Source organism: Asterias amurensis, chromosome 16 (genome assembly GCF_032118995.1).
Source record: "Asterias amurensis chromosome 16, ASM3211899v1".
NCBI lineage: Eukaryota > Metazoa > Echinodermata > Asteroidea > Forcipulatida > Asteriidae > Asterias > Asterias amurensis.
The window spans coordinates 11170506-11189134 of NC_092663.1; the positions used below are offsets into that span (position 1 = coordinate 11170506).

General features: G+C 38.3%; 1 protein-coding gene across 1 annotated transcript; it reads left to right on the plus strand.

Annotated features, from left to right (window-relative positions):
* Positions 1 to 14: 14 nt before the first annotated feature.
* Positions 15 to 18125, plus strand: LOC139948873 (uncharacterized). Its single transcript, XM_071947228.1, has 16 exons — positions 15 to 222; positions 1955 to 2025; positions 3365 to 3522; positions 4099 to 4207; positions 4503 to 4650; positions 5896 to 6079; positions 7027 to 7169; positions 8342 to 8562; positions 9296 to 9443; positions 10587 to 10671; positions 10896 to 10928; positions 11489 to 11767; positions 12163 to 12360; positions 12954 to 13033; positions 13789 to 13963; positions 14302 to 18125. The coding sequence occupies exons 1-16, from the start codon at positions 131 to 133 to the stop codon at positions 14362 to 14364; spliced, it is 2187 nt and encodes a 728-aa protein (XP_071803329.1). The 5' UTR covers positions 15 to 130; the 3' UTR covers positions 14365 to 18125.
* The last annotated feature ends 504 nt before the right edge of the window (positions 18126 to 18629 follow it).

An 18629-nucleotide genomic window follows, 5' to 3' on the forward strand; every position in this document is an offset into this window, starting at 1 on the left:
CGTACTTACGGCATTGTCGGCCATTATACACAGGAAAACGACACACAAGAAAAAAGCGCAACATTTATAAAAAAGAAGAAACTGGAGTCGTGTTTTGACCGTACACTCCGATGTCTCAATTGTTGTCCTGATGGTGTCCAAAATAACGTCTGCCTTCAGAACTTGGATTGGTTCTGACGGGACGCCTTCGGGTTCTGGACAGAGAAAACGCAGTTGGGGAAGGTATTTTTAGGATCGTAGTTTGCAAAGCATTGTGTATCCGCCATAATCAAAGTATGGTATAAGCATGTATTTCCGACACAATACGAGGCACTCATTATATTATCTCTAAATATTGCAAACCTTGCATTGCGATCACTTATCCGATTTTGCAAGGTTAAAGAGTTGTATTAGGTCTAATAACACTAAAGTTAAAAAAGCTTAAAATTAAACACGTCAAACTAACAAACATTTAAATTAAGTTAAACTTAAAGCCATTGGTCCATTGGACCCTTCGGTAAACAGTGTTGCCCAAGGCCCACACTTTGTGTACCACAACTTCTATATAAAAAGTAAAGCATTTCATGGACTAATATTTCAAGAGAAGTCTTTCACCATTGCCTTCTTTAAACCCTGTAAGTTATTTGTAAATCTGTGAATTTTCTTTTTTTTTTTCCTTAACCGAAAGGGTCCAATGGCTTTAAGTTAGGCTAATTAATTATTATTTTATCCAAAAAGTGAAGTAACAGTAGGCCTATTTCACTGAATTAATTGGTAAAATAGTGGATACCTTTCTGCAGCCTGCCACCACTTTTTCACTCATTTTTACAAAAAGGGATATCTCATTTAGGTAAATTAGATACTATCTAAACTATTTCATATCAAATGAACAAGACGTGGCTTGAAACAGAAAATTTACCAAAAAAGGTTTGTTGGGAAAATTATCTGAAAAATTCTATTTTTCTAGGCCTATATTGCAATTTCCCTGTAAAATAAATCATTGAGAACCACAAAAAAAACCAAAAAAAAAACCAGTATTTTACTTAGAAATTACTAATTTTAGTAGTGTTTACATTTTAATCCTGTCTGGGATAACTTTCCGTTTCCTGCCACAACTTTTCACTCATTTTTACAAAAAGGGTCTCAGTGAGGTAAATTGGATATATTATAAGTAATCACACAAGCGCGAGTGGAATACGGAAAAATATAGCGCTTCTGCGTCCCATATCCAACAAGGCCGAAGGCTGAGTTGGATATGGAACGCAGACGCGCTATATTTTTTCGTATTTCCACGAGCGCGTGTGATAACGTATTTATCTTCAAGCAAACTTGGCGCGTGACATAGAACACACAAGACGCATGGTAGTGATATTAGCCGTGCAATATAGGTTTTTATCACCACTCCATTCTGCCAATCTGATTGGAGGATTAGCGCGTACTTGAAGATGATATTTCATATCGTATGAAAAAGTGGTAGCGTGATACAAAAACTCTTCTCCTGTGTCTGTTCTCTTCTAGGAGGAATAAAAATTCTTGTTTTGGGGGATGTTTGTTGGGATTGAACAAAAATTTTCTCAGCAAGGATTCAAACATATGTAGGCAGTATAAGCAGAGGCAGTTCCACTTGGCTACATAGCAAGAGTCGGAAATACTATACTTGGACATTTATTTATAAATTTTATATAATTAATGTTGTCTACTCAAATGAAAGAGTGCACTACACAATCTCCCCGGCGAAACAGCAGTTTTTATTAACTTAAAACTATGAACTGTCACACTGCAATTAAAACCTTTCAGCATTTTTTGACACTGTTATGTTTTCTTTGTCTTGTGATTTGAGGATATTTCTACTATATTCATATTATATCATACTGACACAATGATTTTCAAATGATTTCAATATCAAACAATGAGGTTGAGACTTGTAAACCTATTTTAATTCCGATGTTAAAATGGTCTTGTTCCCTTTTTGTAGCAGCGACAGACAGCATGTGGAACAGGATATCCTGGAGACACCACAGGCCAAACGAAGCAAACACAGCCACGGTGAGTTCATATGAAGACAAAACATCTTAGAATCATCATAGGAACCCCTTGCCAACTAAAGGTTCCTCATCTTGCCCCGATCAATAATCATGTTTAAAATGACATAATAAATTTGTTTTTCAATAATCTTCTGTTCAATAGATGTTAAATTTGCATCAGGGGTAAAGAATATAAATTTTTTATTTTCCCATGGGGCATATACATGTACACCGATGTGTGTTAGCGCTGTATACTCGACACTGTATACTCGGCATTCCCCTAGTTCTGTGAAAAAAATCATATATGCATATTTTTTACTTGGGTGGGATTCGAACCCACGACCTTTGCAATTCTAGAGCAGTGTCATACCAACTAGACCACCGATTGCCTGGTAGCTAGAGGTAGTTTGAATAAACTTCGGGCGCTTTCATAGCTGGAACAGAACTGAACACTAACTCTGTAAACAGAGATTGGTGGCAATGAGAGCACCAGTCTAAAGTTAGCAGAGCCATAAAATTGAGCCCAAGGAATGACGGCCACAGCTCTTTTAACCTTACTGTATTGACTTGGCGGTTGTGACATCCTGAAATTATCAACGCTGCCAACTCTTCCTGTTAAATGCAGAAAGTTCCCTTAAAGGCAGTGGACACTATTGGTAATTACTCAAAATAATTATTGGCATAAAACCTTACTTGGTAACAAGCAATAAGGAGAGGGTGATAGTATAAAACATTGTGAGAAACGGCTCCCTCTGAAGTAAAGCAGTTTTCGAGGCAGAAGTACATTTCCACGAATTTGATTTCGAGACCTCAGATTTAGAACTTGAGGTCTCGAAATCAAGCATCTGAAAGCACATAACATCGTGTGACTATGGTGTTTTTTTCTTTCATTAATATCTCGCAACTTCAACAACCGATTGAGCTCAAATTTTCACAGGTTTGTTATTTTATGCGTATGTTGAGATACACTAAGTGAGAAGACTGGTCTTTGACAATTGCCAATAGTGTCCATTGTCTTTAAAACCAACCAATCTTTCCAAACTTGAAAATCTCCCTGATTATGAGCACTTTTCCCCCATTATGTTGAATGTAATTCAAGTTATCTCACTGGCTTTAAGATGCACACGTTGGCAGCGCTACGCTACATTTTCCTACCTTCTGACAGTTTAATTCTATTTAAATCAACATATTGCCATGTCGTTGAAAAAAGGAGAATAATATAAAAAACCTTTGTACAAAATTTATAATCAAGAACTGGTGGAGCAAATAATTAATGAAAATAAAAGTGAATAAAAAAAAATGAAATTATGCAGTCATAAAAATGTTTTTAGAAATGGATTTTTTGTGTGCTTCTACAACAGAAGAAGCCACCAGTCCCATCATCAAAGTTGCTAATTGGATAAAGCAGAAAGCCACGACATTCGGTGAGAACTACTTCTACCGTCCGGTCGACATGCAAAATGGATATGAAAACCACACATCAGTGACCCAAGAACCAGTGCAAGAAAACCCTGAACAGGTAAAATACTTATTTTTGATGGCTGAGTCATCAGAGTATGGGTTCGAATCCCGGTCGTGCCATTTATTTCCTTGTGCAAGATATGTAATTGCTACTCATCACCCAGGAGTAAATGGGTACTTGTTAGGGTAGAGACTGTTGGTGTGAATGATTTCGCAACCTGTATGCCAATATGGCTACTGGTGCTGCATACTCCACAGGAATTAAGATTGTTTCAGGAAGCATACAGTGTAAGGCGCTTTGATAAAATGTTTAAAAGCACCTAATAAATGCCATCTTGAATGTTTCCCAGAATGTAGATGGAAGAAACAAAGTGCAACAGTTAACCCCTGCCTGCTTTTCCAAGAGCTGACCAAACAAATTTGAACTACAGTTCGTGTATGATGAAACAAGTGTGCACATACATATCTGTGTATTGTGAAGATGCATTCACCACATGCTATCAATACAGCTATCACTCATAACCACATGATATTGAGTGGTCAAACTGTGGGAGGGTTACGTTAAAAAGCTGGCTTACATTTTACCAGCTAGGGATGAAGATTGGTTATCCTAATGATGTTTATTTTGCCGCAGGTTTTACGGAGGCGCCCACTGCATCAGAGACCCAAAGTCGCCGCATCCAAGCAACCCATCAGGGAGAAGGCGGGCCCAAGGGACAGAAGGAAACATCCGCAAGGACCAGGTGAGAATCATGAATATTCATGAATGTTCATCAATATTGATTCCTTAAACCCTCTTACTCCTACTACCATTTTTCAGTGTGATGGCCGACCATTTGAAACCATTCAACTGCACAGGTTTTGAACTGAATTACTGTTTTTCAGATCAGCAAAAGTTAATCCACATTTAAATAATATTTGTTTAAATCAAGATACATCAGTTGTAGCAGAGTTGTGAAATGTAGGGCGGACTGATCAAAATAGTGGTGTCGTGAACATTGGTTTTTCATTGAGTTATCATTTTGAATCTGATTTTAGATACAAGGAGAGGCAACGCCCTCTCATCAAGAGATTGTGAGGATGGTCGAACGTCAAAAGCAACTCACCACCAGTTGGCAGATCCTAACTCATCCAGTTACAGTAGCGCATCCTGCCGGTCAAAGAATCATCCAAAACCTGTTAATAGGTAAGAAAGCAGCTGATCAGGGCTGATTTTATAAAGCTGTTTAGCAGACAATACTACTTAGCACATTTCTTTGCTTATCAAAAAAATTAGTGGGGCAACAGTGAAAACTTTATGAAATTTTAGTTAGTAACCAGTTTCTGTTAAGCAAAATTTGTCTGTGCTTAGCAAGTTTTTATGCTTACACCGGTAGTGTAAAGAAATCAGCACTTGCGCCCTTTACCTCCAGTTTACCACCCGCACGCACAGCATTTGCCATGGTTCCCTGTGCCTTTACCAGTGTGCTTTTTGTAAAGTTTCAAAACAAATTTTCCACAAAGAAGTATCCCTTACCAGAGGAATATTGCTGCGCTCCTTCAAGAGTAAAACATTTGACTCCCATAAATGGCCGACCGTGTTAGTCGACGAGGTAAAAGGAAAACGGTGCATTTTCGAGGCAAATTTGTGTGGATCATTGTATTCTACTTTTACAACACCTTCCTACCCATATGCATTTTATAACAAACAGTTACAAACGCTTTTCAAAGACCAACTCGACCGATCCAAGGCAACGTGTTCCTTTAACCCACGGCACCCATAGCAACAAGCCTTCTGCTAGTTAGACTTGAATAATGTCTGGTACATTGACTTGCTTCTAGTCACAAGTTACCGCTTACATTTGAATTCTTCAGACTATACAGACAGTTGCTATGTCAAATGTTTTGAGGAAGCTTTTGCATAGCAACCTCCAGATGTGAGCAAACCCTGGTACCATTGTGCCATACACACTCATTCAGAATTGTGTATGCATGTTCACTATGCAAAAGCTTGCCCCGAATCATTTGACGAAGCAACTGGCTCTAGGAATTCAAAGGTAAGTGGTAATTGTGATCATGCAAGTCAATGTACTAGACAATATTCAAATCTAGCACGCAATCGGTTTATTGCCTCGGAGTCCTATTCCTTTGCCGTTTGCAAAGTTTCAATACAAAGAAGTGTCCCTTACCAGAGGGAAATTGCTGCACTCCTTCAAGAGCAAAGTCCAAGGCCTGGGGTGGTTGTTTCAACTAGTATCACAATCTATCATCTGAATGATAGTTACACCTTCGTGTTTTTGTACCTGAGGCAAAAGAAAAGATATTTACTTTTAATCAAATTTTGAATAAAAAAGTATCACCTGGTTTTCCTTGATTTAGTTGTGAATGGTATCGTCATAGTCAAAATTATGAAATTAATTTCAATCATGATTAAAAATTTGTGTTTTTGCAGGAAGATGATATCCAGTCGTCCAAATAATGGACCCAGACACCAGGGGCCTCTACCAACCCAAGCAGCCCCGCCATCCATCGGAAACTCTTACTCCTCTGTCAACCAAAAATTGTTCCCTCAAACCCACATACGGAAAAGCAGTGTATCATCGGATGGGGGAAGGAGTCAGTCAACAGCCAGTGAGGTATAGTCGACCATGGATTAATAGATTTGGCTGCGGCTATGGCTAGATCAGGCTATTGGTCATTACAGCCATAGCCACTTAATGAACTATTTCTATTTGAAGTCGCCGCAAGATTACTGCAACAGACTGTGCAAGTCTCAAGTTGGTCTCAACTAAATTGAGTTTTACTTTGCGCGTTTCTGTTTCTTCAAATAGTCAAGTTTTAAAGCCATTGGACACTTTCTGAACAGAACAAAAATTAAAAGTTCACAGATTTACAAATAACTTACAGGTTTACAGAAGGTAATGGTGAAAGACTTCCCTTGAAATATTATTCCATGAAATTTAGTTTTTGAGAAAACATTAAAACAATTATCAATTCTTGATATCGAGAATAACAGATTTATTTTAAACACATGTCATGACATGGCGAAACGTGCAGAAACAAGGGTGGGTTTTCCTGATATTTTTTCCTGATGACCAATTGAGCCTAAAAATGTAAGTTGTGATACACGAAGTGTGGGCCTTTGGACAATACTGTTTACCGATGTCGTGCGATTGCTTTAACACAGATTATGGCTAAATTATATTGTTGGGAAAGTGAAATTAGGTGCAATATATGTTTATAATTAAACAAATGGATAAAGAAAATGTGAGAATAAGACCGTATCCGAATTGGCGGCTAAGGCTACGACTACGGCCGGATCGCCGCGTCGTCATGCATTGAAGTATAGGACGCCCTTAGCAACACCCTAGGCAACGGTCGTAGCCGCAGCCATAGCCACCAATTCGGACACGACCTTAGACTTGTGCCGAATGGGGGCTAAAATCAATGGCCTCGGGTCTGTGGTGGTCCAGTATTAACTTCAAGCCCTTTAGATACCATTCTTCTGAAGTCTACATTCTAAAAAAAAATAAGTCTTTGGTATTTTGTAACCACTGTATCCTACCCCGATCATTTTCTGCAGTGTGTGCGTTTAGATCAGCTTCAGAATTACCAGCATTTACTGCAGCAGTTTACAACGGCTAACGTTAGTTCCTTTGCTATGAACTCCACCTTGCAAGTAAAAGACAGCACGCAGGAAACCATGACGAGAAACACCGCCAAACGGTAACATTTGAATAAAAATGTCATCCTTATTATGTACTTTTAAAAGGCAGTGGACACTATTGGTAATTACTCAAAATAATTATTGGTATAAAACCTTACTAGGTGACGAGTATTGGGGAGAGATTGATGGTTTAAAACATTGTGAGAAACGGCTCCCTCTGAAGTAACGTAGTTTTCGAGAAAGAAGTAATTTTCCATGAGTTTGCTTTCGAGACCTCAAGTTTAGAATTTGAGGTCTCGAAATCAACCATCTAAACGCACACAACTTCGTGTGGCAAGTGTTTTTTTTCTTTCATAGTTATCTCGCAACTCCATCGACCAATCAAGCTCAAATTTTCACAGGTTTGTTATTTTATGCATATGTTGAGATACACCAAGTGAGAAGACTAGTCTTTGACAATTACCAATAGTGTCCAGAGTCTTTAAAGAGAATGGTCATTGTCTTTTGCAAGAGTAAATTAATTCCCATCAGAACATTCCCATGGGCACACGGTTGCAAATGATTGAACCCCCAGAATGTGCCAATTGACTATTATTGTGCTTATTCCAAAACTAGTGAATAGATATAATAGATGTCAAATTTGCATCGGGGATAAAGAATATTGATTTTGGTTTTTACCCATACACCGATGTGTGTTAGCACTGTATACTCAGTACTTTCCCGAGTCCTGTGAAAAAATATCACAGGGATGTTACTCGGGTGGGATTCGAACCCATGGCCCTTGCAATTCTAGAGCAGTGTCTTACCAACTAGACTACCGAGGTTGCACGGTAGGTAGAGGCAGTTCGAATCCTACATGTATGTTTTTGGCAGCGGGTACCGTGAATAGATGTTTCCTCTACATACCGTACAACAAAACCTGTGATCATCATTTTTGTGAAAACGACAAAAAGTTTTGTGTTTTGTCAAGAAATGTTGTAAGTTGATATTGGCTTACTTTGAAAGTTGCATATAGAGCCATTTTAAAAGTCCTGGACAAAAAAAAGCCTCATGGAAAGCAAGCACAAAACCTTCGCCCAGAAGCTTAAACAGTTTTCAGAATTACTTATTGTTTTTCAAGAGACTTCCAACATCAGCGTATATACTTCAGTTAATAGAGCACCCGCACGTTAATCCGAAGAGAGCACGTTCAAGTAATTTTTTCTTTTATTCAACCTGAAAATGCTTATAGGAGAATCCAAGAATCAACCGAACTGGGTTCCGTCATCGCTAGACCCAAGATCCCAGAGGAGAAGACGCTTCACCGAACCAGAGTCCTCCCACATGAGTACAACACCCAACAGGAGATCCGGGAAGCTGCCAGACTACGCCTTCATGCACCTGTCTCGGAACTTAGTCCTAGCGCTACGCCGTACTCTAGCAGGCACACCGTAGCCACGCCCGCCCAACCCAGTAAGTTAATGCCTATAGACCCTGGTACTCCTTCCAATCAATCAATGTGACAGATTTTTTGCAAATTTTACTATTTGGCTGTGTTAATTGTCGTGGTTTTTCTGTGTGCTGTCTTTTACTTGTAAGGTACATTAATAGTTCATTAACTTTGGTTTAACCCATAATACACCGATGTGTGTTAGCACTGTTTTCTCAGTACTTTCCTGAATTCTGTGTATAAAAAATCACAGGCATATACCCGGATGAGATTCAAACCTTAACATCTATTAAGTTGGAGTTCACAACAAAGGAGCTAAATGTGACAGAATGTGACAGATTCTTTACTCTACAGCCAAACAATTTGTTCTTTACATCAACATCTGACCATGCATGTGGAACTGGACAGAGTCAATATTTTTGTTTTGCAAAAATGAAGATTACCACCCAAATTTCCCTGTTATTCACAAACGACATGACCTGGTCCCCTCAAAATATGATTTAAATTTCTACTTTTTATTAGCTTTATTAAACATTGTCTGCATGTAACTTTTAGTTTTGCCACTATGTGGCTTGCTGCTTTTCAAAGTCCTGACAAATTTTTTGTTGGAAAAGAGTTTGTGTGGCACTTTCTTTTGAGTGGCCACCAACATTTTATTCAAGCTAAATCATAGCCACAACACTTATTATTTAATTCCTTTTTCAGAAATTTTGCCCAATTGTGTCTAAAAATGTTCTCACCACTTTGATGTGTCAGATTTCAGTCGGTCCGAGTCACCGATCATCGTCGCGGTCAAGCCAGCCCCCAAGCCATCCACCTCCTCAAGAGAATTATCTCAGCTGACGGCATTCGAACGAAGCTTAACCTCGTCACCATATGCACTGCAAGACTGGGTCAAAGATCTGTAAGTATTGGGGATAAATATTAGTCACAAATTCAAACCAAGATCATGCGGCTCATGTACCGATGTCTGAATTCCTGTGGTCCAGCATACCTGACCACCCTACTGACCTACCATAAAATATCTTGGAACTAACACTCTAGTTTGGACAACTCTGCATTATTCATTCATAGAAGCAAACACAGTTAATAATAACATAATATATTCAATTTATATAGCGCCTAATATATAGTTATATATTCTAGGGGCTTTACTCAAATAAATAACCTGTCAAATTATGTACAATTGACTGAATGATTAACACACAAGCAAGGTAATTAATGCTGTAAAGAGAAGAGGTGGGTTTTCATGGCACTTTTGTATGATTTACAGGGAAGGTACACGTTTGGTAATTACTCAAAACAAATATTAACTTTAATAAAAACTGACTTGGTAAGCATTGGAGAGCTGTTGATAGTATAAAACATTGTGAGAAACGACTCCCTCTGAAGCAAAGTAGATTTTGAGAAAGAGGTGATTTCTCACTAAAATAATAAAAGACTTCTAGCTAGAAGTCTTTTACTCCTATCTGAAAGCGACAAATTCGTCCAACAAGGGTGTTTTTTCTTTCATCATTTTCTTCCAACTCCGATGACCAATTGAGCTCAAATTTTCACAGGTTTGTTATTTTATGCATATGTTGAGATACATTTACCAAGTGAGAACACTGGTCATTGCAAATTACCAATAGTGTACCTTCCCTTTAAAGGAGTTGATAGAATAAATGTGATGGGGGAGATTGTTCCAGAGAGTGGGAGCAGTTGGGGTGACCACCCCTTTTCTAATGCAGCCCCCAGGATACGGAACAGTCTTTCTCATAGTAACAATACAGACAATCACCTACAATACATGTTTTTAAGATGCCTCTCAAATTTCACCTGTTTACAAGAGCTTACTGTACGGCTATGAGCAATGATTGTTGGAATATGACACCATACAAACGTTATGATTGATTGATTGATTGATTGATTGATTGATTGATTGATTGATTGATTGATTGATTGATTGATTGATTGATTGATTGATTATTTGCATCATTTTAACAAGGTTTTTTTGAAAGGGATTTTATCAATATTCATCGGTGTCATTTGAATTATTTATTTATAGGAAGGACCGGTTTGAGAGCAGTGTTCGAGTACATGATAAAAATGTTGAGAAGGAAAGAGCGACTGTTAACGTCTACAAACATCAAGTAAGTTTTGTCTTTTTAAGTACATGATTCGACAAGACTGGCCGAGCTTGAGGATCAATCATTTAAAATCTTAGAGATTTTGTTTGGCTCAAGGGAAAGAAAGTTTATTTATTCATTACCATTTTTTTTTTTTAAACTGTTGATGTATATCTCTAATCTAGGTTTAACATCAACGATAAATGTCTTTGTTAAAATATTTCTCTTTTTAATGTTTTTTTTTTCAGAGAGATGAACAGGTTGCACAAATTTCGAAAAAGGTAAGTGCTCAATATATTTCACATTTAATCAAATTATTTGTTATTCAGTATTTCTGAATCTCAACTCCACATTGTGAACACAGTGTCTAAAAGAATGTTGAAAAAACCAATATCTTTAAATTAAGTTTTTTGTTGGTGTCGAAAAGTAAATTCACTTAATATTTTTTGAAAAGGCTGATTTGCGTTTCAGCTAGCTTTTTTTATTTATGTTTAAGGTGTTTTTGGTTTGGAAGAAGTTTGAAGGAAGAAATCCAGCTGAATTATTTTGTTATTGTCATTTGAACCTTTCCTCAATATCCCTGGAAAAGCAAGGTGATTTAAAAATTGCCTTTCCTTGGATTTCCAGCCATGTTTAAAAAAAATTAAACGCTGAAATTACTCTTCTCAGATTACAGAAAATATGAAAACAACAAGATGAAACAAGCATTTGATTTCCTTAAATTTCCTTGGATTATCAGCCAGGTTTTAAAATAATTTAAAAAAACCCACCTGAAATTGGATTTACAGCCATGTTACAAAAAAATAAACAAACAAATAATGCTGTAATTGCCTCTTCTCAGATTACGGAAGATATGAAAATAGCGGAACGTCGAGCCGCCGTGATCGAGGAACCTCCCACCCCCGAGATCTCTGAAGATGAGGTTGAATCATTGGATGAATCATCGGAGGAGGAGGAGGAGGATGAAGAACTCCCTGAGATGACAGAAGAGATGCTGAACGAGGTCAACAACGCCCTCAGGGGACAACCGACCAACGAGGTCCTGACCGAGGGCTTCCGGTTACGGCTGACACGCAAGGACATGGCCACGCTACAAGGGCTGAATTGGCTGAACGATGAGGTAAGGGTGTCATCAAATTCAAGTTCTGGTGGTTAAGTCATAGGAGTGTGGATTTAGGTCCCACTGTCTCAACACTTGTGTCCCTGAGCAAGATGCTTTACTATAATTGCTTCTCTTCACATTGGGGTTTAAATGGGTACCTGTGAGGGAAGAGGTTGATATTTGGGTTTGTCAATGTAAACTTGTCATCAGTTTCCCTACTCGGGTATCTTCAGTCCTTGATCAGCTTGTACTTATGAACCAAGTTAGACCTTCAATAAGTGACCCTCCTACCTCAGGTCAGGGCGCCCTCTTCCATTTCACCAGAGTTTTTCTAAGTTGAAGATCTCCATCCATGCGATTTTGTTTCCGTCAGGCCAGTAATGATTTTTACATTTTTCCTTCCTCCAAAACAGATCATCAACTTCTACATGAACCTTCTGGTGGAGAGACCCGAGCAGCCAAACTCTCTCCACTGCTTCAACACGTTCTTCTATCCCAAGCTCCTCAAGGAAGGTCAGACGGGACTCCGCCGATGGACGAAGAAGACGGACATCTTTGCCAAAGATATGATCCTGGTGCCCATCCACCTCGGGATGCATTGGTGTATGGCTGTAAGTTACTCTTCATTTCTTACTACTTAGCCCAAATCCTGCATCACTCTTTCTGATCCTTTTAGCAGGCCTCGGAAATAACCCACGGCACCTACAGCAAATGCCGTGGTGCCCTGTGCTTTTGCTGTGGTGTCCTTTGCAAAGTTCCAATACAAGTTAACATTACAGAGTGCCCCTTAACAGAGAACTGCTGTGCCCCTTCAAGAGCAAAGTTTGAGGCCTGTTTCAGGGTAGTTGCATACAAACAGAGATATCCTCTCTTCGAGACTTGAAATTTTCTAGAAAGAAGTTAAGTAGTCATCAAAGAAATAGTCCACATTGTGTTCAAATTTGCAGTTTGGTGATGCACAGATTCCAGGTCTAGAATAAGGGGAAACCTAGGTCCTCGAAAGAGCCTTTTTCAGTCATTTTCACATTCCTCAAATCTCACCCTTGTACATAGTAAAAGTTCTTGTATTGCACTTCACCACACCCAGTGGGTGTCTCAAAGGACTGGTATCCAATTACCATACCCAGTGACCAGTTTATTTTCTGTAATCCCTGGATGCCACTATTACATCACTGATTGTTTTTGTTGTTGTTTTTATTTACAGACCATTGATTTTCGACGTAAGAGCATCACCTACTTTGACTCTATGGGTGGACACAATCAGAAGTGCTTAGACGCTCTTAGGTATGCCTTTAAATATTTCAGTGACTAGTCATAATATAATAGCCGGATGTTTTACTTGCTATGTAGATTATGTTCTTCTTTCTTTCTTCATATTTAACTACTGTGGAGTAGATTTTCAGAAGTTCGAGAGACTTCTCAGTTCTGGACAGAACTGTCCTGCTTATTAACTATTATATACCCCATATATAGAATCCTCTTATCTGATTGGTTAAAAATGGAGTCATGGAAATAGCTGTGCCCCCTTTTTCTATCAAGATAAATCATAGTTGACTATGCCCGCCCTGAAAATAACGGTCGCAAATAGGTCGTTCGTGTGTACTGATAATGATATGTACATGTACAACAAGCGTTCCGTGTCACGGCGTGACCTTTCTTCGCAGACGACCTTTCACTGAAGTCAGTGTTGTTGATTAGAAGAATCTGTATTCAGTATACAAAAGAAATGACTGCTTAAATAATCGGGGAACAGTTTAAATATAGGCCCTCGGTGATGTCAAAATCATGGCTATGCCCTGAGCTTCGCTTTGGGCATAGTCATGGTTTTGACATCACCGAGGGCCTATAATTATAACTGTGCCCCTCATAGCAGTCAATATTTCCATACTATTACCTTGGTGGAAGGTAGAAAATCTGCCGGAACTGCTTTTTTTTTCCTAATTGGATTGAAGGGACTCGGATTGATACCTCACCATGCAATCCCTTGAATCCCATATAATAAAAATCAACATACCTCGTTTTCTCCCTCCCTTTTGCAGAGATTATCTCATTGATGAACACCAAGATAAGAAAGGCTCGGCCTACGACATCACCGGATGGACGTTCTCCTGTCCCAAGGACATTCCGCAACAGATGAACGGCAGCGACTGCGGCATGTTCGCCTGCAAGTTTGCCGACTATGTATCTAGAGACAAGAGAATTACATTCACACAGGTAAAAGTTTTGCTAACACTGGCGTTGTCAATTTGTTGGATATGGTCGGGTCTTTAGTCCAAAGGTTAGGGGTTAACGCGTGGAGTGAACTCAATACAGCACTTCAGGGGTTAATTTTACAAAGAGCCAAGATTGATAGTAACTGCAAATCAATCATTGTTGCTTAGTAAATTGTGATGTCATAATACAATTCACTATTGTGACTGACAATTTGCCTTACGATGGATTATATTGCTTTTTGAAATTGAGCCCTGGTCCCAGGTTATGATGATGTCACAGAATGATAAAAACTTTGCTAATTTTTCCTGTTTTTCTTCCTTTCTTTTTACATTTGCCAGCACGATATGCCTTACTTCCGGAAAATGATGGTCTGGGAACTGCTACATAAAAAGCTTCTCTGAACAAAACGAAGGAAGAGAAGTGAAGATTTGAACTGATGGACTAAAATATATATGTACACTCAACTACGACTGAAGTGTGCAAAGTGAGCTCTTTAAGTTGTTATTGTTACAAGCACCATGGATATGAAACCTCGGAATAAAACAAAATGGCTGAAGGTGCCACGTTGTTGCACGGAACCCATTTCCAAGAAGTAAGGACCCTTTTCCTTGGACTGAGTAACAACCTTCTTATGACATCATTGGAGGTAATTAATTAGTTTTGTGATAGTGGTTACAGGTCGTGGCACGTTCTCAAATGCCCTGGATGTTTGTTTGTGGTAAAACAGGCACTGGTTACCCGCAGCGTGTTTCTAATTATTAAGCACGGCTGCAGGGTACCAATTTGCACAACAAAATCTGCTTAACACAAAGAACTTTTGCTTTAGTAGAAATGGGTTCCCAGCCAAAATGCAATGTGATTTGTAATTATTTGCCACTGGTTCCCCGGTGATATCTGCTAAGCAGATTAATCTATTAAGCAGCAACTATAGCTACAAAGATCAATGATTTGTGCCTGTGTTGATTAAAAACTTGGGCCCACTTAAGCAGAAAATACAACTGACCATATTTTGTTTGCTAAGCAACAGGAGCACAACCCATAAATATTGTGAACGACAGCATTTTGGCTGATAGCCTCTTTCTGCTTAGCAACACTTTTCTGTGCTAAGCGGATTTTAAACACACGTAACAGTTATTTCTGTCATAAAAACATCGGGTAAAAGTATTTAATTTATTTTTCTGAGTTTGTACAACCTTTGATAATTATTTCTTTGATGACCCGTTTTCCAAGTGCCACATTAATTAGTCCTTTAAGTAAAACAAAAGAAGAGATAACGTAAATTATAGTTTAAAACCAATAATTTTGTGCCCACCCCGTATTACTTAAAAGCAAGGTTGCACTCTCAGTAAAAAAAAAATGTTGACAGTGTATCATTTAACAATTTTGTCACAGAGTTTCTACGTAGATGAAATTAAGATAATTTAACTTTAAAAAAAGTGTACCAAAAGTGTATTACAGGCATAATAGTAATCTTGTAAATATGTAAATATACGGAAGAAAAAAAGTGAGAAAGAAGAGCTAAGACAGATATTAAGGTTAAAAGTGCAACCTTAGATTATGAAGGCGCTATTAATTATTATATTATCATGTGTTTAATTAATGACCCACACCATACACCCTTTATTTAACTAGCAAAAATGTATTGCTTTAAAAATTACCTAAATTAAATTCAGGGTCCCATTTCAGAGGGCTGGTTGGCATATGCTAAGCGTAGAGAAAAATACTGGTAAGCAGAAATAGGTTACCAGCTCGAGTGTCATTCAGTTTGTGTTTTGGACTGGTACTCTGTTGACATCAGCGCCCAATTTCAAAGAGCTACTTGATTAAATTAAGCAGAAAATATTGCTTAAGTTTCTGCTTAGCAAAAATAAGCAGGAAACCAGTCACTAATGTCACATTTGAAATGACATTGTGGCTGGTAATCTTATTTGGGTAAGTGTAGTTGCTTTGTGCTAAGGCGGCTCTAAGAAATTGGGCCCAGTCCGCCAACAGCATTAAAATCCAAATTGATGGTAATAAGTATATTTAAATCTTAGAAAGCTATTTGCGTTTAGTTCAGGAAAAATGCAAACTTACTTTTAGACACTGAAGAAAAAAAACTGTTTTGAAAAACAAAACTATAAAACTCTAAAAGATACACTAGAGTAGTGTCAGGACCTGGGGCCGATTTCACAAAGCAATAAAATTCATGACAGGACTGACCAGAAGTGGTGAATTTGGAACAGTTTGCATCAACAAGAAAAATTAATGAAATATGCAAGGCGTATATTTTTAGTTTTGTCATTTTTCAAACAGCATTATCTTTCAAAATTTGTTCAGAGGAAAAATGGTCTTTAGGTGAAATATTGGGAGATGCAACTTTAACCCCTTTCAATGGACCACCTTGTATGACTGACGAGCTCCTAAACATTTTACAAAATCTGACATGGGTTTAACCTCTATGGTTTTACAATCAAAATGTTGTTGGTCAGCTCTCTGAAATGTGACCTCAGTGGGTCTTTGTTTACTTCCCCCCTGTTCTTTTCACTTCACAATTGTCCGATGTTTAAACGTTTTTTTTATCACCTTTTGTTAAGAGCAGTGACAAATATTTCCTCTTGCTGTTTGAGAGAAATTGGCCAATCCATTTTGTCCCCTCACTGCTGCCTAGCAATGGGGCACTTGTTGGGGTACACTGCGTCACGACGCAGCCTCATGCGACCATCAACCACTAACTGCCCAAACATGGGCCCAATTTCATAGAGCTGCTTAAACAGAAAATATTGCTTTAAAACAGTTGTCTGCTAACCAGAAATGAGCAGGATAACAGTTACAAATTATACTTGTGACATGGTAGTTTGGCTGGTAACCATAGTTTGGCTGGTAACCATATTTTGATAAGCGTAATTTTGTTATGCTTGGCTACTTTTTGTGTTCAAGCAGCTTTAGAAATTTGGCCCTCTTAGCTGCTGTTACGCTCATGATTGTCAGTGCATCCAGGCCTAATAATGGAATAGTCGATTGTGACCATGGGGCAGTAGTCCTTGATTTTCAGCCCTGCCCGGGCAAGACTACTTCTGGAGAATGGAATCTTCCATTCATTTTGAATATCATCATTTGTGTTGTTCCTTTTTTTAAATAGCACTTTGGCACGACAGGAAGTTGGCTGCCATGAAATTACAGTCAACCCAATATGACTTGCAAACATTTTAAGGATCTTTCAGGGAAAGCAAAGCTACAGGTATTTTTTGTTTCTGACTTTGAAGTAATTATTCAGGTCTTGTTTGTCCATTGTTTAAAAATATGTCGGCACTTTGTCGAATCTTAAGTGTGATTTTTTCCTGAAGAAACAAGGACTAAGTCAATGTATTTTTTCACTTACTGGTTTTTATTTCAAAACAATTGGGATTGGGCGTTGTCAGATATTTTGAAAATGTTTGCTTGGGGTACGAGGTTTTCAAACTTGTGGCTAGAAGGTAAGTCGGAAGTCAAAACTGAAGCCATGGTTTAACAAGGGGCTTCATAAAGCTTTCATTGAAATAAACTCGGCATAATCAGGTTACTGGCTGAACAACAATCTGGTGTAAGCAAACATTTTCAACAGAATTGCTCAATAAAGTTTTGCCCTGGTGAATTTAAAGATGTTTAAAAAATTGAAATTATTATTTTTTTGTACTTAAAAGTTCAGTTTAAAGACACTGGACACTGTTGGTAATTGTCAAAGACCAGTCTTCTTATTTGCTGTATCTCCACATAGGCATAAAATAACGAACCTGTGAAAATTTGAGCTTGAGATTGGTCGTAGGAGTTGTGAGATGACTATGAAAGACAAAAAACACCCTTGTCGCATGAAGTTGTGTGCTTTCAGATGCTTGATTTCGAGACCTCAAATTCTAAATCTGAAGTCTCAAAATCAAATCGGTGGAAAATTACTTCTTGCTCGAAAACTACCTCACTTCAGAGGGAGCCGTTTCTCACAATGTTTTATGCTATCAACCTCTCCCGGTTACTCGTTACCCAATAGTGTCCACTGCCTTTAAACAGAAACATGTCACATTTAAAAATGACCTTGACCCTGTACCTTAACCTACATCATTATATGTGTATGTATTTTGGAAGTTATGTTTTGTCGTCTGTGTAAACCTAATAAATTGACACGACTATCATTGTTCCTGTAATGTAACTCGTCTCATGGACAATTTGTTAAGAGAGGTAGCCATTTTGTCTCTTCCAGTTCTGTTGGAACTCTAGAAATATAACTTGGAAAATGCTGAGCTCAGTTGTTTGTTTGTTTGGATGATCTTTCCGTCAACAGAACTTGGGAAACTCCCACAAGGGGATATAAACGCCCAGCTGGCAACAGCCAATCTCTCTCATATAAACATTGGTTTGACGGCTCTGATCTGCACAAATCAAGAAACTGTGATTCAGTACCTAGACGACAATACTTAGGAAAAGATTCTGTTTTCACTTTTTCATTTGATATGAAATAATATAGTATCTAATTTACCTCAATTAGATATCTATTTTTTGTAAAAGTGAGTGAAAAAGTGGTGGCAGCCAGGATACGGAAAGTTATCCAGATTCGAACCCACAACTTTGTGAGTGCAAGTCTTGCAATCTAACCACTGGACCACAATAGACCTTTTCGCAAATACCCATTGCTCAAGCGCTTGCTGTTGAATGA